This window comes from Colossoma macropomum, unplaced genomic scaffold (genome assembly GCF_904425465.1).
Source record: "Colossoma macropomum unplaced genomic scaffold, Colossoma_macropomum, whole genome shotgun sequence".
Lineage (NCBI taxonomy): Eukaryota > Metazoa > Chordata > Actinopteri > Characiformes > Serrasalmidae > Colossoma > Colossoma macropomum.
Genome location: NW_023494785.1, coordinates 16,712,044 through 16,737,006, shown reverse-complemented (window position 1 = coordinate 16,737,006; position 24,963 = coordinate 16,712,044). Strand labels below are relative to the sequence as shown.

Here is a 24,963-nt window from a genome sequence, read left to right as displayed (position 1 = left end):
AGAATTAAAATCTATGACATCTTATCATCAATGGACTTATAATAATAAATCCAAGCTAAATAATTTTGATAAACTTCAGCTCATTTTATCCTAACGTTAGTCTGTTAAAGAATTTAGTCAGTAGGATTACTAGCTAGCCCGCTGTTCTAGGATTGCTCCATGACAAGGCAGGCTATGTAATGGTAATAGCTGTGGTTTTTCTTTAGGTGTTTGAGGTAGAGTGGTGTCATAAAGAGCAAATCTCAGATAACGAATTAGTTGGTAATGAGTTTTTGTTTGGTAACGGCTAATTTAGCTAACTTAGCATTTGTCCAGTGCTATGACGGTTGGTAAACTAGCATGTAGCAAAGCCTGTTTGGAGGTCTGATTATTGATCCTGTTTCCATACCACCGGCACAACGATTTCAAGCCTTTATTGCTGCACTGTGCTGTGCTTATGTTAAAGATTCATGAACCTGTTCTGACGAATTGTGCTACCTTGTCGAAACGTCCTACCATAGCGCAAATTTATAGTTAGCTAACTAGCTAACTTTTTACTTAAAACACGGACGGATGTTTTGATAGCTTAAATAACTGAATCTGAAAAAGCTACCAACATTACAACAACAGGTAGCGTTAGGATAGTTTAATAGCCTAAACCTTCTTAGCAGAAAGTGTCACCAGCATTAAAAGAATAATTAGGATATTTTGATAGCATAAATCAGCTTATCAGGGAGTAACTGGCAATATTAAGATTAGTCTGTACGATAGACTTGAAGTAAGCCTGAATTAACATGAAAAACACAAGTTACTGCGCTGTTGTAATACTATGCGCATGCTCGGTAAACCACTCGATGGCTAGGACAAATTGTTAGAACAACGGTGTTGTCGAAATATCTTAACTTAGTTTGCTAGCTAGGTTAGCTACCTTAGCGTACATTTATAGTAGCTAGCTAACTTAGCTATTTAAATCCCTATATAAAACTACAGGTAGGACATTTTGATAGCCTAATTCATCTTCTCAGAAAAATGTTGCCAGCATTAAAACTATAGTTAGTTAGCTAGCTAGCTATGTAAAGTGTTTTAATAGCCTAAAATATTTTGTCAAAGCTAATTTAAACAGCTTTACAAAGCTGTTATTAAGCTAAGTCTGTATAATAAACGTAAAGTAAGGCGGAATTATGCTGCGTTCACATGTTTACGTCGGAAAAACATCATTCCGACCTCATTGCGGACACGGCCAACGGCGGCAGGAAGCCATGCAGCGGTTGGCATGGTGACCGCGGAGCAGAAATGTATATCAGACAATGGATGTATATCAGAGGAGAGCTTTATCAGTGTAGACTGTTTATTTAAGGTGATAAATCGATCTGTACTCTTTTATTTTGTATTGTACAATACAGTGCTCGTCTGGAGAAAGGCCACAGAGGACATTAAATATCTGGCGAAATATGGGTGTCGGATATGTTAGTGGTGTCAAAGTTAAGCTAGTTAGTTAGGCTTTAGGCTGAGACCTATTCAATCCCACATAAAACGTATCTGTCTCTAAAGTGAATTAAAATGCAGTGATCAAATGTACTGCGGTTAGGGCTCATTGCCTGCTGCCCATCTTCTCAACATAAGTATGGATTATATACTGACAGATGCATTTTTTAAAATTGATAAACACATCATTACAGCCATATCTAACAGGCATAATCAGTCTTAAGACTTTTAGGTCATAGCAGCTTTTTACTTACAGTATAATCAATAATTGTTCATTGAAATAATAAGGGGTGGCCTTTTTTTACGGAAGTTCACATCCTTAGTTGCGTAATTATTTTAATCATTTGCCTGATTCCCACACACACATTTCTTTGACCTAAATTTACAACATATCATTTTCTTAGGTGTTGCCTCAGGGAGCAAGATGTCCCATTTTTAGGCTTGCTTCTTCTCAAGGTTTCTTCCCTTTTGCCATTACTGGGAGGTTTTGCCCTCTATCCCAACTTATTTATTGCCTTAGGCTTACTCATCATGGGGATCAGATCCAAATTTTTGTAGTGCTGTGAGTGACAGTGAATTGGACCTTGGGTGCTGGAGAACATTAGAAGATTAGCACTCTGTACGCTGTGTTTTGTTTTGTTTCTGAACACCATAGAGCTTGGGGGATGATTGTTCCTTGAAAAGGATGTTGTGATTGAGATAAGGACATGCTTATACCCAGACTATTCTGGGAGTCATGACAACACTGCCCAAGGATGTGGAACTGAGCATATATGTATATACGTGTTCTGCTTAAATATAAGTGTTCTGGTAGTAGCATTCTGATTACATCAGATAGACTAATGGATGTTGCAGGATAATGTATTATGCTTCACCTTTATTCTTCATACTTTTGGTTTTACCGCAATGACTGTATAAAGACTTTAAATGTCCCATCATATCCTCCATTTTTCTTGTATTTTATTTTTTTCCCTGAGATCCCCCTCAGATTTTGTTGGTTTATTTACGAAAACCATTAATATTTTATGTCTCTGTTCTGATTACTATGTCAATCTGTTTCATTTAAAAAAAGCAAGAGAAATTTGAACACATTTATCTAGTTTATAAGTTGTGAGAATTTATCTAAATTATTAATACATGTCTCTCCCCTTTCTCATTCTCTCTCTGTCTCTCTCTCTCATACTCACCATCCCGACTCATTCCCTGGGCGACACATTTCTTGAGGCGGCAGCTCTGGCAGCGGTTCCTGCTGGCGCGGTCAATGGGGCAGTTACTCTGTCTAGAGCAAGAATACTGCACACTCGAAGACTGACTCCTCCGGAAAAACCCCTAAAGAGAAAGAGAAGGCAAGCATGAGTCAGAGAGTGAGTGAGAAAAAGAGAGCAAAACACCACAAATCAAGTATGTTAATTTTAACTTAAGCACTATGTGCTAAATTACATGCCTGAGCGTGATTAGTATAGGTCCTGTTCTCACCTTGCAGCCCTCACAGGTGATGACCCCATAGTGAACGCCTGATGATTTGTCTCCACAGATCTTACAGGGGATCACCTCAATCTGAGCTGTACACACACATAAACACACACGCACACAAATTCAGTGACAACTATTGTATATGACAGCTACTCCAGTGGCCTTACCAATATTACACCCATGGGTGGGCATATCAATATGTAGACTTGGCAGCGACATTCAACATTAAATGAGATTGACAGCAACTCCTAAACTTCACTGCCTGCCTCTCAAATGAGGTAAAAACTTAAAAGGAGAAATTATTCTCATGAAATGTGACATTTGTTCATACAAAGTAGAAAATATTACTGTTTTAGAGCATTAAGTATTTACAGGAGCTTTATTAATTTAACTCCAGTTTGATCTTTGAACTTCAGTTTGAATTGACAAAACCTGATATTAACCAGCAATAAGAGAAAACTGCAAAACTGGTCCCAAATCAGTATAAAAATGCAAACTTTTCCTAATGCATATCTGTCATTGTATCATATCTAATATCACATCTAACCAACGTCCCTGAAAGTCCCGAGATAACATTATGAACTGTTGTGAGCTCTCATGTCCAGGCACTCGCTTATTTTATAACCAGTGATGTGTGATCACTGAAAGCTGAGCTAATCCCAATTTAATGTATGAATAAAGCAGCACTGCTGCTGTACATAAAATTATAGAACTATCAGATATCAGCCCAAAACCCAAAACAGGGCAATAAATTAAGGGTGTGTGTGCGTGTGTTGTGGTGTTAGGGGTGCGGGTGCGCATGTGTGTGTTTGTGGTCGATATTTCAGTAAATGTAACCTGCTGACTTCTTGGAACTCAAATGTGTTTATGTGGCTGTCTGGTGTGCACACACTATCTTGTAACCAAAGAACCAAAACCCACCTTTCTCACTTATACCCTCACTCACTCCCCACACACACACACACCGCTCACTATGCGAGGAGCAGCTAAAAAACGAAAAAGAAGATAGTGACCGCTATGGCTGGTCAAAATGTAACTTGAATGAAAGAACTAAGCCTATAATGTTAAAGTGCATTGAAAAGGCGTTTTATTCAGAAGTGAATAAAGAAGTGAATAAACTTAGCTAAGCACCTAAGTTCAGAATCATGACTACAGCCAAATGCAGTATGTCAGTAGTAACTGTTTGTCCTAAGGTCAGCGAGTAGCTTTCCTGTAGAGATGTAACAATACAATCAGTCCGTGTTTCAGTACTGGGTTCACAATTTAGTATAGTATTGTGTTGAATATAGTAATACTTGGGACAAATTTTAAGTAAAGAGAAAAACAACTGTTGTTGTACAACCCCATTTCCAAAAAAAAAGTTGTGACGCTGTGCAAAATGTAAATAAAAACAGAATGCAATAATATGCAAATCATTTAAACCCTATATTTACCTGAAAATAGTACAAAGACAAAATAGCAAATGTTGAAACTGAGAAATTTTATTGTTTTTTGAAAAATACTTGGCTATTTTGAGTTTGATGCCAGCAATATGTTTCAGAAAAGTTGGGACAGGGGCATATTTACCACTGTGTTTGCTTCACCTCTTCTTTTAACAACACTCTGTAAGCATTTGGGAACTGAGGGAACTGAAGAGACCAGCTGCTGTAGTTTTGAAAGTGAAATGTTTTCCCATTCTTGCTTGACATAGGATTTCAGCTGTTCAACACTTTGTCGTATTTTTCATTTCATAACGCACCAAATGCACCAAAAGGCCTTCCCTGAAAAAGACATTGTCTGGATGGCAGCATATGTTGCTCCAAAACATGTATATATCATAAAGTATTAATGGTGCCTTCACAGATGTGCAGGCCACCCATGCCATATGCACTAATGCACCCCCACACCATCACAGATGAAAAGAGCCAGAACCTGTGTGCTGATAACAGGCCGGATGGTCTTTAGTGCAGAGGACGCAGTGTCCATAATTTCCGAAATTTCCAAAAAGAATTTACCTCAGTCCATCTTAACTAAGCTCAGGCCCAGAGAAGGCAGCAGCATTTCTGTATCCTGTTTATATGGTTTTCTCTTTGCATGGTAGAGTTTTAACTTTGTGGATGTAGCGACGAATGGTGTTCACAGTGGTTTTTAGAAGTGTTTCTGAGCCCATGCAGTGATTTGCACTACAGAACCATGTCTGTTCTTAATGCAGTGCTGCCTGAGGGGCCGAAAATCATGGCCAGCCAAAATTGATTTTTAGCCTTGTCCCTTGCATACAGAGATTTCTCAGGAAAAGATATTGTGTACTGTAGATGATGAAATCCCCAAGTTATTTGTTATTTTACGTTGAGAAATATTATTCTTTATTTGTTACACAATTTGCCTGTGCAGTCTTTCGCAGAGTGGTGAGATCCTCTTAAACTTTACTTCTGAAAGACTCAGCCTGTCTGGGATGCTCTTTTTATACCCAATCATGTTGACCACTTGCCAATTAACCACCAGGTGTTTTTTAGCATTTCATTTTACCGGTCTTTTGTTGCCCCATTCCAGCTTTTTTTAAACGTGTTGCTGGCATCAAATTCAAAATAGGCATCTTCACAATGTACACTGTCACGGATGTGATGCATAGGTACCTCCCTACTTTCCTGTAATCAGCTAAACTGGGTAGATTATCATGAAGTGATGTGCTCTTCTAACAGTTCATTCTTCGAGAGTAATGAAACTACTTGTTTCTAGGACACAGAAAAAAGATTTATTGTTTGACTAGTTGTAAAATGTTTAGTCTGAAACTGACTCCTGGAAACTGACTCCCAAACTGCTTTTGAAACTACAGTCCACAGATGATAGGGAGTATGCAACACAGTCTAAAAAGTGATGTGTTAAATAACAACACACTATCTTGTGTTACCCATTTTAACACTATTTGTATCATACTGTAATGTATTATCCATAACTGGGTATGAAAATATTTCAACATATTTTGTGTTAAAAAATAACACAAAATGTGTCATTTTCAACTAAACACACTGATGTGTCTATATAGAGACAAAATGTGTATGTTTGATGAGTGTAGTCAATTGATTGATAAAATATTGTTGTTAATAACTTTATATACACCATCCTTTATTTTTCAAATAATTCTGAGTTTTTTTCTCTCTTATACCAAAAAAAAAACAATATGGAAATGTAGTATTCCTACAAATTATCATCTAAAAGCAAATTCTCAACGAGATACTGGTTGGGTTTTAAACTACAAATGCCTGAGTGAAATTAAAATGATTAATAAATACAGTATTATTCTACTGTACTGTTACTAGTAGTACTAGTACTATTTATCTTGGCAGTAAGTGTGTGTTTTCCTGCAACACGTTTTAGAACATTAGAATAAAAACAAGAAAAAAAATAAAAATCAATAAACTTGAATACAGTAAAAGTGTTTTCAGATTTTGAAAAGTTATTAATATTTTAGTTAGAAGAATACAGTTAGAAGAACACAGGTTTGGTACCTGACATATTTATCCTTGGGGTCAATTGGACCCGAGCAATTTAAACATCCAGAAAATGATGATTATTAAAATTGTACTTTGTTTCTTTACAAAAAAATAATGTCAGTCATTCATTTAGTGACTTTAAACATTGAATGTGGTCAAATTGACCTCAAAGATAATAGGAGGGTTACATATAATTTTCTAATATAGACTACCTAATACTTTTGCACATTTCTGTACATGATCAGGCTTTTGTCATTTGTCTCATATTGTGTCATTATGAAAATATGAAAGAAAACATCAAGTTTGAGTCTAAAGAAAAGTGGTAAATGATGAAGGCTATTTTTTGCTTTTTATGCAGCTTATCTTTATCAAAGCTCTCAGTAATTGTGGAAGAGATTTTTAGTGTAAGTGTAATAGCAGAGATACCTTGGCAGAGGTTTGCAATCAGTGAGCATCCATCAAAATTTCTACACTGACAAAGGTTTGATTAAAACAAACATATCAGTGACGTGGATTTAGACACCATCCTGTCTTTGTTTGAGAGCAGGTCTTTATAAATGTGTCCAGTGAATTTTATTGAGGAGATTTTTAACATATTTGGGTGAAACTAAAATTTAAGGAAACCCAGTAAAATTTGCTCCATTCACAGCTTTCATTTGTTGTTAAGGTTCACTCCACACGTTTGTCAGTGTCTGAAATATTTGTGAAAACTCATTCATTAGAGGTTTAGAGGGTTAAAATCAGCATTGTTTCAAAATATCTGTAGATTTTCCTAAAATGTTTTTTTTACATAATTTAATTACTTGAGGTGTGAAAAATAAAGGAAAAATCCAAAGAAACTAAAATCTAGAAATAATAATAATATCTAAAGATATTAAATTTTGAACTGTGGCTGAGCCAAGAACAAAACAACCTGCAAGCTGTTCCTCAATTCAATTAAAATGAAAACAAATTTAATGCTTTTGATACAAGGACAGGACACAGTGATGTGGAAATGCAGTTGATTAAAATCCAAACAGTAAACAGAATACAAAGCTTTATAGCTTTTGTCCACTAGGGGGGGGAGAACACTGTGCCTAAACCGACAGGAGCCCCCCAAAACTGTGTATTCACTTTTTCTTTTTACTTTTCTAATATTTAGTTATCTCTTTGTTATGTAACAACAAGACTCCTTGCTTACTGTCTCTGAAAATCTACAAACACTAATGTGAGTAAATTGAAGGTTCTGTCCCTGAGCCTTATCTTTTCACTGTGAGATTTTTCACTGTGTGAAAAGAGTGAAATAGTCAGTGGAATCAGAACAACATCATATTAGCGTAACCTTTTACAACAGAGACTTAAAGTTTCCTTTTGCCCACTTTCCCACCAGGGCCATCAAAGGCTCTACCATGCTGAGGGGATTCAGTATGACAGGGGCACATCTCATTCAAAGATGAAAACATCAAAAACTACAAAACATCTCACGAAAAATAGAGAGATACAAAAAAAAGACGAAGAGAGAGAAAGATAGAGAGTGGGGGAATATTTGACAGAGAGAGGAGGTGGACTTGAAGGTGTCAACCTCAGAGGCTTTTTAAGTGGTTTACTGGCTTTTCTTTCACTCTGACTATCCCTCTTTCATGCGTTCTCTTGCTTTTTCCTTCCCTTTCTCTGTCTCTCTCACAAAGGATGTGCCTGCCAGTAAGAAACTCTTTTATCTCTGTTTTTCGCTGCCAGGAATGTCCATCCCCCTCTCCTTTTCTCCCCCACAGCTATCTCTCCTCCATCACGACTTCTTACCCCCTTTCTTTCTCTCCCCTTGCTTTTTTTCTCACTCCCATTCTCCTCTCCAATGAAGATACTCAGAATCGTACACATTCAGTAAGGCGTTTCTACAGGTGGAGGATCAAAACTGTTCCTTTTGGGTATAAACAAGTTCAGCCAACTAAATTTGTTCCTTTTCATGGGAGCACTGTTATTGTGTCAGATAGTGTGTAAGTTTCTGTGTCAGTGTGTTTATGTCAGTGTGTCAGCTTTTGTGTGTGCCCTGATTTTGGGCACAGAAAGGAACTCCAGAAAGCTCTTCATATCCGCAGAATATACAGTATGCATAGAAAGAGCGGGGGTGTGTGTTTATTAAAGAATGTATAAAAACGTGGATGTCAGATAGATCCTTGTTTGTTGTGTAATGTTATAGGTACATTGTCAAGCATGTGAACAACTTAAATGGCTTTGGTTGTAGAGTGTTGCAGACCGTAAGGCAGTTTGTACATGTGTGTATGTGTGTGTGCTGGGGGCACAGAGAGCACAGTTGCGGGCCAGGTGAATTTCCTGTTGTTTGATGCAGACAATAACAACTAAGTGAACCACAGAGAACTGATCTGCTCTTTCTCATTTTGTTTTTTTTTTTCTCTCGCTCTTCTGGTTGGGACTGTCCATGCTGTCTCCTGACTGGCTAGTTAAAAGGAAATACCTCATGCTTGCACTAAACACTCCCACACTCCTCCTTCACACCTTCACATTTGTTAGACTGTGGTGTTTTTTCTTTGACGGGATGTAAACACCTTACGACGGGTTTTACATTATTGAAATGCCTTCCTCTGTTTCTTTTGGCTCATGAGTAATATGAATCGGCATTTGATCCTCGAAACCCGCAGGCTCACTCTGTGTTTTCTGTTCATGCATTGAAGAATACACTATCATCTAGCTCAAAATTATGAACCAAAGGGGTTACAACTGACCTATCCATGCTCTGCCCATTAATGTTATTTCATAGTTGCAATGTTAGACAAGCCTTACAAAATGTTTACAAAAATCCATTCAACTTAATGAGCAGATAACTCAATACATAAATTTAGAGTGCATTAAGTTCAAGTGATATTTATTTTGTATGTGTGTTTAAGTTCACACTGGTAGGACATATCAGGTGTAGTTTTCTGTTATGTAATCGAGCTCATGTTAACAATGGCAAATTCTAAATCAATTTAGCTACAACAACATAAAGCAGCTCAGTAGTGTAGCATTTCAAAATGGGATAGTCAGCGTTATGTAGTGAATATAGAGCTAGATTTACTGAGAAGGGTGTGTTAAAATTCTGAAATTTAGCACATGCAGCTGATTCTATCTTGAGACTGATTTTACTATGACCTATCATTTAAATGACTTCACGTTTCAGCAATTCTCAGCTGCTAAAAGACGAGCAGTTCTGGAAATCACTGCAAGGAAAACTACTAAAATATCCATGGACAAACTAAAAAAAACATCAAGGAGACTGTGCATCCTGCATTTCATGGCACAATCCCTAAAACTGTTTGTCTCACATGCCACATAAACAGAAACAGTATCTAGTGTTTCAAAGATCATGGAATTATGTTTTTTTAATTTTTTTTTTTTTTTACACTTTTTAGATTAAAACATTGAAACTGTGTACTGTTTAAAATGTGTAGCCTTGTTCCAATGATCATTCTCACTCTTATTGAGGAATTCCCCATTGAGGAAACATCATTGGTCAGGGTAAAAAAAAAAAGAAGAAAATACATGAGTTTGTGTTTTTTTTAAATATTCCAAAAGTGCACTAAACATCTTTGGCCATTTTCATATATATTTTCATTGCATATTGCATAATTTCTTATGTGACTGAATGCAAAGTGAGGGACAAGTAAAAAAGAAAACCTAAGAAATAAGTAAACTTATAAAGTGAAGAGAACAAAAAGAGAAGCTTGCATTTAATACATTTGTCTTTTGAGTCCAAAAAAAGGCCATTTTCAAAGTAATTGTGCATCCTTCTCTTTGCCATTAAATAATATTCAGTTCTTTGGTCAGTTCACGTCGTTATTAAGTTGTTAATATGCATAGTGTACTCTGCTGTTTTTCACCTCAATGAATGCATGAATATTCATGAAGTCAGGTGCACAAAAACATGCAGCTCAGCGGCGACCTCGTGTGCATGTGCAAAAGAGTTTTGCACACACATTGATAAATCAGCTGTGAGTATTCTGCGCTCGCAAAATACATTAGCACCACTGCATACGTTCAGTAAATAATGACCCATACACTCCAATCTAAATTCACTGGGTTGAATAGGTTTTTGGCAACATTTGGTAATGCTTGTTCAACCTTGCAGCGGTCGCTAGAAAAGAACGCATTTATTGCTGAAGCATAGATAGGTCAGCTGCAGATAATGTCAGCACAACTTGCACACTGAAAAATTTGACATAAATTGCAAATGCATTTTATGTTGAAGTAACAAAGTCCATGTATGATGACTCATATTTGACTTAATTTGATTGAATGAAAATGTGTGACATAACTAAATTAATGGTAAACAAGCAAACAAACAAATGCACACACACGCCAATGCACACACACAAATGCAGACACAGCAACTTCCACACTTTCAAACAAAGCGTTTACCTAGCATTCTAATTCTGCCTCAACACCCCACTGAAACCACATGCTGATAAAGAGTAAATATTCTCTCTTGACTTTCCATCTCTCCTCCATCTCTCTATCCACCTCAACCACATGCTGATACGCAGAAAAAGCTGTCACGTTTCTCTTTTTCTGCCCTCATTCCTTATCTTGCCCCTTCTATGTCTATCATGCTATCTGTCCATGCTAACCACTCACAAAGGTGAAGGTACGTAGACGTTGCAGTTGAAGAACACACAAATGAAACTAATGCTGGCCAAGCTTCATCAGATATGATTAAATAATGCCGCAGCATACAAGAGTGGTGAACAAAATAAGAAAAGCAGCAGATAGAAATGCAACATACTGGAGCACTGTAGAAAATCAAACACATCATTTATGATGAATATTAGCACTTTAAGGTTATTAAATAAAAATTATATTATTTTTTCTAATGCCCTAATTAGGCCTGTCACAGTTATTTGAGATGATCACAGTTATTTAAGCTGATTGCAGTCATTTTCCACAGTCCTTAGATTTCACAGTCATATTATGCTGCAACAAGCAAATGTGGATTGGGTGCATTTGGTTGAGGCAAATAAAAGTAAAGCCATTCATTGAGACATCATGCGGCTCATTAAAAAACAAAAAATTGCTTTAGCTTCTAAATTAGCTACTGAGTAAATGTAGACAGAAATAAGAGGGCTAATCGGGCAATGTACTTCAATAGTTGCGAACAATAAACAAGAAAAAATGACAATCGTTAGTTAAAATTTCATAATCGTGACAGCCCTAGCACTAAAACATTTCCCGTAGAATATTCACAGGTTTGGCAATTTTCTGTGGTTCATTCACTCATATATATTGAGTGATGCTTTAAAAAGTAAAGACTCTGTGTACAAGCTTAATCAGTACTATTACTCGTTTATCTTTCATAAAGCTGCTGAATCTAACCCAACTGCCAAAAAAGGATGCTAACAGACCTAAATAAAGTTAAATGTTATCTCTACCATGCAAATCTCTTACCTCAATTTGATTCGATTATATCTGTGAAGTTATGCTCACTTACAGAAACAAAGATATGATCACCTTTGCCCTGTAACCGTAAGTCAGATGGAAGCGGAGATGTTATCTATTGCTGATACAACAAAATACCCCACACTGAACTTCCATTCAAAGGAAAAAACACAGGTACAAACCTCATGTATATCAATTATTTCTACAAAGAGCTATAGTTGCTTTGTGTGCTGAAAAATCAAAATAAAAAGGAAAACATGAGAAATGACAAAAATTGAGATACAAGGTTTTGTCCCGACAACAGCGATATGTATATATATATCAGATTTTAAGATACTTTTTTACTCAGAAAAGCATAACAATCGCATATGTTTGTTTTTTTTCTAAATACAACTTTGGGTTCAGTTCAGATACCATAAGTGATTTGTTTCATAAGACATACAGTATTGTCTGAGACCACCCTTCATTTATATAATTTATAGTCAAAGTGACCATTAAGTACAAGTTATTATTTTTTCAGTGTCAGAAAAAAGCGGAAAACACATATTTAACAGGACATTATAAAAAAGTCTCAACAACAACAAATAATATGATATATAATATATATTTTTGCATTTAGTGTGTCCACTCTTTGTCTTTATTATGACTTTCACTATTTTAAAGAAATTTGCAGAGATATTGTTCCACACCTCCAAAGTTTGGTCTTAGATTCTGTCTGCATTTTCTGCTTCTCACGATCCGAGTTATCCCAAACACATTCAATGATGTTGAGGTCTAAACTCTAGGGTTGTCATTCCTTTGTACTGAGAATTCCATCGATTTCCTGCAAGTTTTCTTCTTTTTTGTGCAACAGCTTCTTGACAGCTACACATTCTTTCAGACACAGAGTGTTAAGTTGTCTTCTCACAGTGGAAGAGTCTTTTTGACTGGAAATTAAATAAAAGTAGTCTCTGACTTTTGCGCTGAACTTTATATGTATAAATCATTTTCTTCATATATGCCCATTTTTGAGTGTGAAGTTTGCACCTGTATATCAGAAACAGTTGTTGCATTCCTGTTATCGTCAGCCATCTTGGATTGAGAGTGTCAGCACTCAAGGAAAAAACTGAATTCATGATAATTGTTAATGTTACATTATGGTAATGGATCTCACGGTTCAGCTTGCAAGAAGTTTGGAGATTTACAAAAATAATAGCATTAAAACTCTTCACGTATCTGGACACCATGTATGAAATAGTCAGTGATACTAGACTACACATAAATTCATAAGCCCTGCGCATCTTCATGCACAATAACAACATTTTTGATGAAACACCATTCTGTGCCTCAGAAATCTCGCAGGACTTCAGCCCCTAAAGCGTCCGTCACAATGTGCTGAAACAGCACCTACTGTTTACTGACCGAGAGCACAGGAGATGGAGTTATTCTTATTCACTGTGTGTGCTTTTTGCCACAGTGTTGTTGAAAGTTCTTCATTGTCACAGTAGTAAATACTGCAGCGCCAACTCCAGTTCCTGATTTGGGTTTTCAGGAGCTCTGAGATGTCACTGTGTCAATGCACAATACACTCTGATAACTCATAATAATAATTCTCAATAATCCTCACCCTCCTGTGACATAAGCATAAGCAAATACCTTTGGCTAGTTAGACATATTTTCATGATTTTACTCTTGTTTTTGCATATTTTGAGGTTTTTCTGTTGTTTTTGGCAAGACGACATGTTTTACCTTGACCCTGGAGACAGGGGGATGGGTATACTTAAAAGGGTTAAGAGACAAGAAGTTATTGTTTCCTATCAAATTACTGAACAGATATATAATTTTAGAAGTCACAAGTTTGAAGAAATGATTGAGAGTCAGATACATTATTACACTTCGACTGTACAGTGTGTTATTCTATAATCTTTATTGATGTGGTTGGAAGCAGAAGTGGAAAATCACCCACCAATTGCTTCTAGATAGGGGAGTGAAAATAATGGGTAAACGCTTCTCACTGTAACCTTCATCCTTTTTTTCCCTGAAACCACCGTCAGCATTTTGCATGGTAAACACTTAAAAACCTCAAAGTTCCACTAACGGAAATCCTCAAGATGAACAGAAGACCGCCTCATCAAGACAAAACACAAAGAGAGAAAAACCAGACAACTGGTGGGAGAAAGTGAATTAACCCCTTTAATAGCCAGGGCCCAACGACCCAAGTTTTATAACACTTCTATAACCTAAGAATAGCTCAGCCGCTTTGCGTTAAAGTCCCTGTAGTTACTAAATAATAGGCCTTAGTATGTACTAAGTCTGGGATTTTATGGGGTTAAAATGCGTTCAACACAGACTACTGCAAACTACCAACCAAGGTCACCAACTGGAACTAAAAGGATTGTATACAATGTAGGCATCGCGCTCAAAATATGTTGGAAACTTCTCTTGTAATTGACTAATCTTTTCTAACTCACAATAAAGCAACAAACTATCTATTCCAAATCAGTGATACTGTAAAAGCCACAACTGTGCTCTAATATTCAGCTGTAATGATAAAAAAAAAATACAGAAGATTTAATTTGCCTGAATTTGTATTTGTATATATATGTTGTTGGAACAAAACCTCATATGGTAACTTTAAAGGAGAAGGAAAAACATACTTTACTTTTAATATAAGTCAGTGAAATCAGACTTTTTTCCAAGTAATTCTGAGCTGTTTCGTTTGGTCCATTCATCATGAAATTTACATACAATGTAAAGGGCAACAGATGTTTTCAAATTATGTCAAAAACTGAAAAACGACAAAAAGGAGATATGGACAGCATATATATATATATATATATATATATATATATATATATATATATATAATATATATGTGTATATATATATATATATATTATATGTGTATATATATATATATATATATGGCTGTTAAACTATTAAAGGTGTCAAAATAATTATATAGATGTTTGAAGTAAAGGGTTCACTGTAAATAAGGTAATACCAACACTTTCTTGCTACATAGGCTGCTGCAATTCACACAAGCACACACAATATTCTGGGTATTTCACAGCGAGAATCTCTGTTGTTACAAATGAAACATAGACAATGACAGAGGGGTGGCAGGTCGTAAAGGTTTCATAAAGGTGAAGGTTTCATAAACAATGTATGAACATATCAGAGAGCACATACTAGTAAAGTGTAAAGGACTCACAGAAAACACAAAAAAAAACAAAAAAACAAAACATTGAAGGTACATTTGAGTTTTCTGAAGAGACTGTGTTTTTTTTTTTTTCAAGGAATCAGAGGATGTAGTGCCTGATGTCAGTTTAGCTGGTTTGAAGATATGAAGACCAGTTGAACAGAAAATAAATTAATAAGTGAACACAAATAAATGCTGCCCTTCCCACATATACAGAAAGACAAAACTGAATATGTGCAGCATTGTGCTCTGAAAATATCACTCATTAAAATTTATTCTTAATCTAAACATTAAACATAAATAAACATGTGTACTTGTGTTGGTGATGAAAAATAGCTTCAAATAAAACTATGCACACCTGTGCACATAACTATGCTTAAACACACACACACACTCACACACACACACTCACACAAACACTTATTTGGCATTGAAACAGTGGCTCCGGCAACAAAGAAGTTGTGCAGCTGGTAAAGTTCTCTGTGGCAGTGTGATGTGAAGTGTGTGTAAGTATGAAGTGAGAATCTAGTGCAGCAGTGCGAATGTATTATCCTGCAAATACTGGAGACATCTGAATACATGACTAGTACTGTTTTATCTATCCCCTTTTCTTATTCCCTTCTCACTGCTGGAAAAGACCTGTCCAGAAGTGGCCCTTTCTACCTGTCACAGGCACAGTCATAGCGCTACTTTTTTTCTCCAGATTTCATCCTACTGAATAGTTCCTCGTTCGGCGTCTCGCTTTCTCTCTCACACATACAAATTGCAAAAGTTGCATACTCATTTGAGAGATACACAATCAAAAATGATTATAGAATTCAGAAGACAACTGATTGGAAAATTATTTAACTGCTTATTACATTTCAAATGGCCAAGAAATAGCTTAAGAATAACTCAACAACTTCACACTGTCGTCCATATATTTTAAATAATAACAAGCCTTAGAATCTTTGATTACAGATTGATCTTTGATTATAGATAGCACTCATAAAATTTTGATTATGCATTTTAGTTATGCTCACATACAATGTCAGTTTTATCAATTCTGAAAGAGTAGATTGGCAAAACACAAAGCTAATTTAAATGGTTTTTCACCTGTCTAGAATGCCGCTGGTAAAACAAGATGGGCTTTGATGATTTGATTCAATATTTAGGTAGTTTTCAGTTTTTTTGTTAGCAATGATAGCCTTTAAGTTTCAGCGTAGATCTGTGGAAGTAAAGTATGGACGCAGGACCAGCTTCAGCTGAGCTGTATAAATAGAACTGTGAGTTTAATTTTGATCAAATCATATTTGTAAATATTTCCTGACTGGGCTTAATCTCTTTCAGTGATAATAAACTAATCAAAGCAGATACTAAAAGTATGGCGTATGGAGGTCTGCACGGCAGACTAACTCCTGTTAGGTAAACTGTAAACCTGAAACTGCTCATAAACATGCTAAATCGCCACAGCTCTTCGGTAATTCAGACCTTTCAATTTATCATTATTTTGCCAAAAGGATATTGACTGTGGGAAGGGTGTGGGCAGGAATGGAAATATAGGTGTTTTGTGGGCAAAAGGAACCAAATGACAGGAGTCATCTCTGAATCATGTCCACAGTCATGACAAAGGTCATTTCAACCCAAAAAGGGGGCCTTGGTTTCTTGCTGTGGGGTGCAAGCTGCTTTTCCAGAGGCCAGTTAAGCCTAAAATAACATCCTGAACAGAGAATTTTAAAGTTAAAAATAATTTCAAGCTTAAGCTAAGATTTTGTTTATTTAAATAAGACACTGATGATACAGTGTAGTTCCTCTGATAGTCCCATAACTATCTAAAAAAATTATTTCTCTGCATATTAATATTATTAGAGACTAATCGTGGGATAATGATAGTATGTTTAGCTGGTGTTTTGGAAAATAAGAATTAAAAAAAAAGGAATAGGATTTTTAGAAACAACAACAATATATACACAAAACAACATCTGGGAAATGCATTATAAAAGCATTACAGAGTTAATGTGAACTGTTTAAGCAAGGATTCAAAGTGGTGATACTACCTTAAAGGGAACTTCCACTAATTTTTCTAAATTTCTGCATAATTCAATTCTTGAGATGATTCAGTGTCATTCTGAGTGTTTGATGTGAAATGGTTCATCGTAGAAAAACTGACTTCAGAGGTGGTAATAGGAACTAGAGTTGGAATATCTATGCAAATATATCCAAAATGACGAGTGAACCTACACATCTTCTAAGCTTTAATGTATAATGTTGATATGGGTAAAACAGTAGTAAATCTGAAAAAGTAGCTTTCTGTAAGGTAGGTTTTAGAGGCGTTAAACGCATCAGACGTCTAGTGCCTATCACCACCACTGTGAATAATTCTGACTCGCTCAGTTTCTCTAGAATGACACATTTCACATTAACTCTGCATAACTTTGTTTGCATTTCAAATATTTAATTCTGTAATTTTTTAAAAATGGTGAAATTCCCCTGTAATGTCCTACCATTTTATGTCCTGAGCGTTACAACATGGTTTGAGAAACCAGGTCTTGTCTAGTCATTGAAGAGTGTGCATTCAGATAGAGGCCTGTGCTCAGTAAGCCTGTCAAATAAAGGCCAGAGCACTCTGACAAAGCGTTCTGCAGTGAACACCCAACAAAAATTCTGATGTTTGCAGTTGTCTGTAGGATGTCCAGAAAAAGCCGTTGAGGCAAATGAAAAAGAGTGAATACAAGCACTACTCAAACATCACAGTGAGAGTCAATCAAACGTGTTTAGAAATGTGGCTGGCAGATTGCATTCATCAGACCTTATATCTCTTCTACCATGGCCTATCACTTTCTTCATCATCCCTCGCTTTCACATCATGTAACAGACTGCATGTGATATGCTCGTTCAGCTCTTCACCAGAGGTGGGTAGTACCTAGTTACATCTCCTCAATTTGCTAAGTAAATTCGGATGGATTCGTACTTCTCTGAGTACGGAAATATAATACTTTTACTCAAACATATTTGTGAGAAAAGAAATCGTTTAACTTTTTCCACTTTAGTCATTCAGAGTACGTTGTTAATTGTGTTTGATTTTTTATCCTGTTAGGTGGTAAAAGCATCTGTACTACTTTGCTGTTGTTCACACCTCTCATGTTTTTTTAGTTTTAGTATTCCATTTTAGACCAAAAAGATCCTAAAAAGAGAAGGAGTGCCAAAAAAAACATCAGTTCCCACGCTGTGCTGATAGATACTAACACGTTGCAGTATCTGTTCTGTTAGTAACTCCATAATTAATAATTAAACAATTAATAATATTTTTTTTTCTTTTCTGGGTTACTTTTACTGTACTTTGGCTTGAGTCATTAATTCTTTGAAGTGATCATACTTTTACTTGAGTGTGAGTTTAGGCTATTCTATCCACTTCTGCTCTTCACTTACCCCTCTGTCCTTTACAACCTCTGTACTGGCTTTCTCTTTCTTGCTTCCCCCCTCACAACCTTTAGCGCAAGCACTGATGATTATCAAATAATTACAATACATTACACTAAGCTTGTTTTATCACATTATACAAAAATTCTGATGTTTGCAGTTGTCTGTAGGATGTCCAGAAAAAGCCGTTGAGGCAAATGAAAAAGAGTGAATAGAAAGCAAATATTCTAGAGTCTCCCAACAATCAAACACATATATGGCACATCAACCACCAAAGTTTCTATTTGTTTGTATTTGTTGGTGTTTGTAGTTCCAGTCTGAAAAATGTTGAACTTCTTTTACACTGTATGACTCTGAATCCTACCCATTTTTTCACTGTTCACTGGCAAATTTGATATTTTGTGTTCATAATTGCTGCATCCCCTGCATATTATACTGCAAGTAGCTTGTATTTACCATGGCAAGGGTACTTTCCACCACTGTCACCACTGAGATTTTTGCATTTATTTCAAAGAGAGTGTGCAGACTGACTCCTTAGTTTCTAAAGTGAGGATGAAGGCAAACACAAACTATGTTGTGGCATATTTAAGGTTCAGGTATGTGTCAGAACAGATATGAAAACCCCCTCTCATTCACTTTGCTAACAGAGGCTCCTATCCCACACCCACAGAAACACTCAAAACACTAAAGGCTTAGCGTTGTATGAACCCCAATGTAAAAAGGTGTACACAATGAACACGCTAAGGGAAAAAAACGAATGTTTCACGATGATAAATTCTGGTGAATTCCAAACATAAAAGTGTTCTGTGTGACGGCTTCTTGTACTGTTCACACGAGATTTTCAATCCTTTCATCCCACACACGCTCACTTTCTGCTTACGTACATTAAGGCCCCCAAATGTCTCTTCAAAAAAAACACTAGATATTTGATTTTCTTTGTCATGCTGGCTTCCCACGAGCCCCGGGCATGCCCAAATGTGCCGATTTAGTTCAAATACACAATGACCGGAAGTGCATGTTATTCAAAATCTCAAGCTTAAAATCAAAGCAATGGTAGGTTTTTAAGAAAGTGTTGCATTCTTCGCTGCCACACAGCCCATGCAGTGCAGCACACTGACAAAGATTTTGACTACAGCGGTCTGACTTTAATTTTCAGGTTTTGCTCGATCACAGATAATATGGCGGCGTTCGTGGCACACATCCAAAAGCAAAAGATTTTCGTTAGCTGGAGGGTCAGAGGTTGCTAATGAGTGGAAACAGCTAGAGATGACATTTATCTTGACCATGATTGCTCCTAAAGTATGGTACACAAAAAGTTGCCCCGTTCAGAACTGTCTATGCTACATCAGATTTCTTGTTCTGGCTATAAAACCAATAGCGATAGTCAGGCAGTGCCAACAATGAAGCATATAGAAAATGCGTTGTGATGTAAACAAGCATCACTCACACACTTCCACAAACATACTGCATCATTCGTACATACATGTACATCACTTTTCATATATACAAAACACAGCAGTTCCTACCTCGCATCATCTTCACAGTAGTGAAGTCTCTCCCTGGCGAAGCTTTTTACTAAAATTCAGAATATCTCTCACTGTCTGTTTCACTATCTGTCTCCTTGATGATACTGTTTAAGTGTGGGAGATCAGACAGAGATTAGGTGGTTTACTGTCGATGTGTGTGCGTATGAGTGCGGGTGTGCATTTGAGAGTGACACAGCGGGAGAGGGCCTGTCCCTTTCACACAAACCAACTGTACTGAGTCTGTCTGTCTCTCTCTCTCTCTCTCTCTCTTTCTGTCTCTTGCTCTCTCTCTCTCTCTCTCTCTTTCTGTCTCTTGCTCTCTCTCTCTCTCTCTCTCTCTCTCTCTCTCTCTCTCTCTCTCTCTCTCTCTCTCTCATTTTTACTCACTTTGCTTTTCTGCACTACTTCAGTAGTCATTTTTCCTTTTCTGTCTTACTCTCATATTTCCTCTATCAATATAACAAAGACACTACAAGCACTACTCAAACATCACAGTGAGAGTCAATCAAACGTGTTTAGAAATGTGGCTGGCAGATTGCATTCATCAGACCTTATATCTCTTCTACCATGGCCTATCACTTTCTTCATCATCCCTCGCTTTCACATCATGTAACAGACTGCATGTGATATGCTCGTTCAGCTCTTCACCAGAGGTGGGTAGTACCTAGTTACATCTCCTCAATTTGCTAAGTAAATTCGGATGGATTCGTACTTCTCTGAGTACGGAAATATTAATACTTTTACTCAAACATATTTGTGAGAAAAGAAATCGTTTAACTTTTTCCACTTTAGTCATTCAGAGTACGTTGTTAATTGTGTTTGATTTTTTATCCTGTTAGGTGGTAAAAGCATCTGTACTACTTTGCTGTTGTTCACACCTCTCATGTTTTTTTAGTTTTAGTATTCCATTTTAGACCAAAAAGATCCTAAAAAGAGAAGGAGTGCCAAAAAAAACATCAGTTCCCACGCTGTGCTGATAGATACTAACACGTTGCAGTATCTGTTCTGTTAGTAACTCCATAATTAATAATTAAACAATTAATAATATTTTTTTTTCTTTTCTGGGTTACTTTTACTGTACTTTGGCTTGAGTCATTAATTCTTTGAAGTGATCATACTTTTACTTGAGTGTGAGTTTAGGCTATTCTATCCACTTCTGCTCTTCACTTACCCCTCTGTCCTTTACAACCTCTGTACTGGCTTTCTCTTTCTTGCTTCCCCCCTCACAACCTTTAGCGCAAGCACTGATGATTATCAAATAATTACAATACATTACACTAAGCTTGTTTTATCACATTATAGTGGAAAGAACCACAAGCCACTGAAAACAGACTGAGATGGAAGATATTAGCGGCTTCTTAAAATGTTTCTACACGTTAATGGTTACTGCTGTAGATTCTTTTTTGTGACAAGGTCAAGCAGTAGATGTAAGCTGGTTCCCTCTTTCATGGTGTCAACAAGTAATGGCTGAATAGGTGCGTTTAACATATGCCATGTTTGTAAAATAGAGACAGAGAAAGTGAAATGAGAGACACAACTGTGTGTGTGTGTGTGTGTGTGTGTGTGGCTTTCACAGTGCACAGGTGTAATAAAGACCTGTGCAAGTTCTGAACGGCAGCCTCACAAAAATACACTCAGATGTTATCTAGACTCAGGTGGTGCACACACACACCCCTAGAAAGAGAGAAATAGAGTGTGTGTGGTAAACAATACCATCTCTACACGCACTTAAAACACATAGCTCCAGTGCCAGAAGTAAAAATATATATGGAAGCAGGTGCAGATTGCAGTGGATGTTTGGCAGATGTAGTTGTGCGCTGCTACTTTGCTACAAGACCACCTCTGTAACCACGGTAGCACAGCTGCCCGACATGCACATATCACTCCTGCACAATCCATGGGCATATTTGCACATCTATGTTTCATACACACACACACACACACACACACACACTATAGAAAGGGTGTAACAATGTATCGTGACATCATGATATTGCAAAGCAAAAATGTGACAATGACCAATGTGGAGAGTAAACAAACTATAAATTATGCCATCTAATGCAATTGCAATGTTTAAACACTAAATTTCTCGAAAAAAACATCAGTCCATGATCCACTTCAGCATGTTCACGTGACGTGCCACACTCGTTCTACCTTGCGGTTCAAGTCTCATTAGCAGTTGTGTAACATGGATACAGTCATCAATTTTCTTCATTCAAATTTTGGTCAAAATGTCATAACAATATCTAATCGTAATCTCAGCAACATTAATCATATCTAATCATGTACTGACTGTATCCCTACCCCACTGCTCAATACCACAGCTAGTGGTATTTAAAGGAGCCCATTGAGTCCTTTAAACTAGCTAAACCCTACAGAAACAGCTCTGCAGCAGCAAATGCTACATTTCTCTTTAATGCTAATCCAGGCGAATTTAGTCCCAGTTTCTACAATTTATAAAAGTTTATATATCGGCATCAGTAGATGATGTATATGAAAAGTATTGGATATCATTATCGGCTCACAATTTCCATATCGGAACACACTTTGTCATTCCCTTTCAAAGACTACACCCTGGAATAAACATCACAGTGTCTTAGTCAGTCCCTTAGAAATGCTTGTTCCATTAGTCTGTTCCATTAGTCTATTATGTGGGCCTGGACTGTAATATTACATTGTCATAACTACAAAACTTACATATTAGTTTCATAGAAGTTACCAAATAATTTGTAGTAGTTACTAAATAATAATAAGGAATACTCCAGCGTTTTTTGACCTAAAATCCATCTGCTTTATCTGTAGTATACATTCAATTACCATGGACAGTAATTTCAGAATGTTTTCCTGTACTTGGTAAAAAAACAAAACAAACAAAACAAAACAAACAAACAAAAAAACAGAAAACCTGCTAGCTAGAAACAAAGTTATACTAGATGTCACTGGGCATATGTTGAAGTCACAAACTATAAGTACGTTTTCAGTGAAGCAGTTAACTGTTCTTTTGCTGAGTACAGGGAAATATGTTCTATTCTAAAACTATTCTGTCTGGTAATCGACCATAAGAAACAGGTGTGTACCAGCATCACAGTTTCCACGACTGGGTGAAGCACAAAAGCCGCAGTCTATCGGCACCAATAGCAAGGCCGCTGTGAAACCAGGACAGTATGATACCATGGATTTGACTGGAGTGGCACTTAGATTCAGAAAAGACGGAAAGCAAATTTGAGCACATTCATGTGCTTCTATTTCAGGTTCAGTGTGACAAAGAGGCACACTTTTAAATACACATTAGTAATGGTATTTGTAGGTACATTAGTAGATAGAAATAAAATATCAGAGACTATACTCACTCAAATGTGTCTTTTTGGGTAGTGGGTTTCCTAAACAGGGAGAAATAAGTGAAATAAGAATTAGATACATCTTAAATATCTGAAGACACACACACAGTGAACAGTGCTCAAGACAAGTAAACAGACAAAAATGTAATTGGTGGTCACATCAGTGGAAGAGGATGTGAGCTGCATGTTTGTCCCAGTATGTTTGAAATATTTTACTTTTAAGTAAATACATAATTAAGTGTGATGTTACAAATTCTCCAGCATACTATTTTGTTGCAATCCAGTAAAAGTTTGCAATGTATATATTAAGTTTAAAAAATGCTTTCTGTCCCTGGGAAAATAGACTCAAGTTGGAAACAAAGACCAATACTTTGTCTTTTTCACACACATACACACATATTCTCAGCTCAGCAGTGATGGTAAAAAGCCACTGACTACCCCCCTCCCACACACACACAAACACTCACACACAGCAGCTCTGATCTCCACTGTCTGACGTTTGACCACACTTTGAGTAAGTTGAGATTTGGTGCTGGGTTGGCCGTTTCCGAAGTGTATTTTTAGATGTGTGTTTGCGTGTCTGAACATACAGCGCAGGTAAGATAACAATCACTGGGCAGTGGGCTGCATAACTCACTCTGTCTCTCTCTCTTTTTCTCTCTCGTTCACACCGTCTCACACAGTGTCTTTGAAGGGCTGTGTGGCTTTTTGAAAAAAGAAAGAAAGAAATCATTTTGCCTATGTAGCGGAATACGCACAAATAGGTTTGTGACAGCTTGCAGATGTATTCGGAAACAGACCCAGAAAACAGACTGTTTCACAATCATTTATTCTTTACATTCTCTTTGTTAAAGATTAAATCTCAAGTGCTTGTATCTGGCAGGCATGCATTTGCCTTTGCAAGAGGAAAGGCTGTCAGTTTTAAACAATGGACATAGTGTTTGCTTGTGTGTGTGTGTGTGTGTGTGGTGTGTGTGCGCGTGTCTGTCTGTGTGGGAGCAAGCGGGTTCATCTTTTGGCCATTGATTAAGGGCTTCCCTATACCTGGATTGCCAAGGTGACAAGGTCCAGCGGAAACAGATCTAAATGCTGCTTGGATTACATAACCCTTAGTATTTACTTGGGGGAGAGAGAGAGAAAGAGAGTGAGAGAGAGAGAGAGAGTGAGAGAGAGAGAGAGAGAGTGAGAGAGAGAGAGAGAGAAAACACTGCACAGTGCAGTACAGGGCTTTCTGAGACCAAGGTAAACAATGAACAGTAAGCAGATTGTCACTGCACAGTCAGAGAGTGTAAGAAGTGCTCCACACTTTTAACATATAGTGTTTGTATCCTTTAATGTTGAAGGAATCTTTACATCTTATATGTTTCCTAAAGCCAAATACTTAAATAGTAATACTTATATACTTAAACACATACACATATGTTTTTATGTATATATTAACTTAAATGCAACGGAATTTCTGGTTTTAAAAAATGAACTGATATCAGTTGTATCTACCATATGGTAAATGCATTACATGTACTAGTGAATTTTGTACTACAGAATTTTGATATTTTGATAGGACTTTGAATGTTGGTATACACAGCATGGTATTGATCCATTATGAATATTACTCCATAAATACATTTTTTAACAGCATAATCAGTAAGGGATCATTTTTCTTGGGGTAAAAAATGCCCATATACTCCCAGATGTACACACACATC

General features: G+C 36.7%; 1 protein-coding gene across 2 annotated transcripts in view; it reads right to left on the bottom strand.

Moving 5' to 3' along the window:
• rorc (RAR-related orphan receptor C) overlaps positions 1 to 24,963 on the bottom strand; it is a 38,547-nt gene that overhangs the window by 8,003 nt on the left and 5,581 nt on the right. Inside the window, exons 2-4 of one of the 2 annotated variants that reach the window (XM_036584952.1) lie at positions 23,270 to 23,299; positions 2,941 to 3,026; positions 2,652 to 2,793 (exon numbers count right to left, since the gene is read on the bottom strand). In XM_036584952.1, the coding sequence (XP_036440845.1) occupies positions 2,652 to 2,793; positions 2,941 to 3,026; positions 23,270 to 23,299 (258 nt within the window). Of the gene's footprint in view, positions 1 to 2,651; positions 2,794 to 2,940; positions 3,027 to 19,919; positions 20,048 to 23,269; positions 23,300 to 24,963 lie in introns of those variants that run through there. The other variant, XM_036584963.1, reaches the window with a different exon arrangement.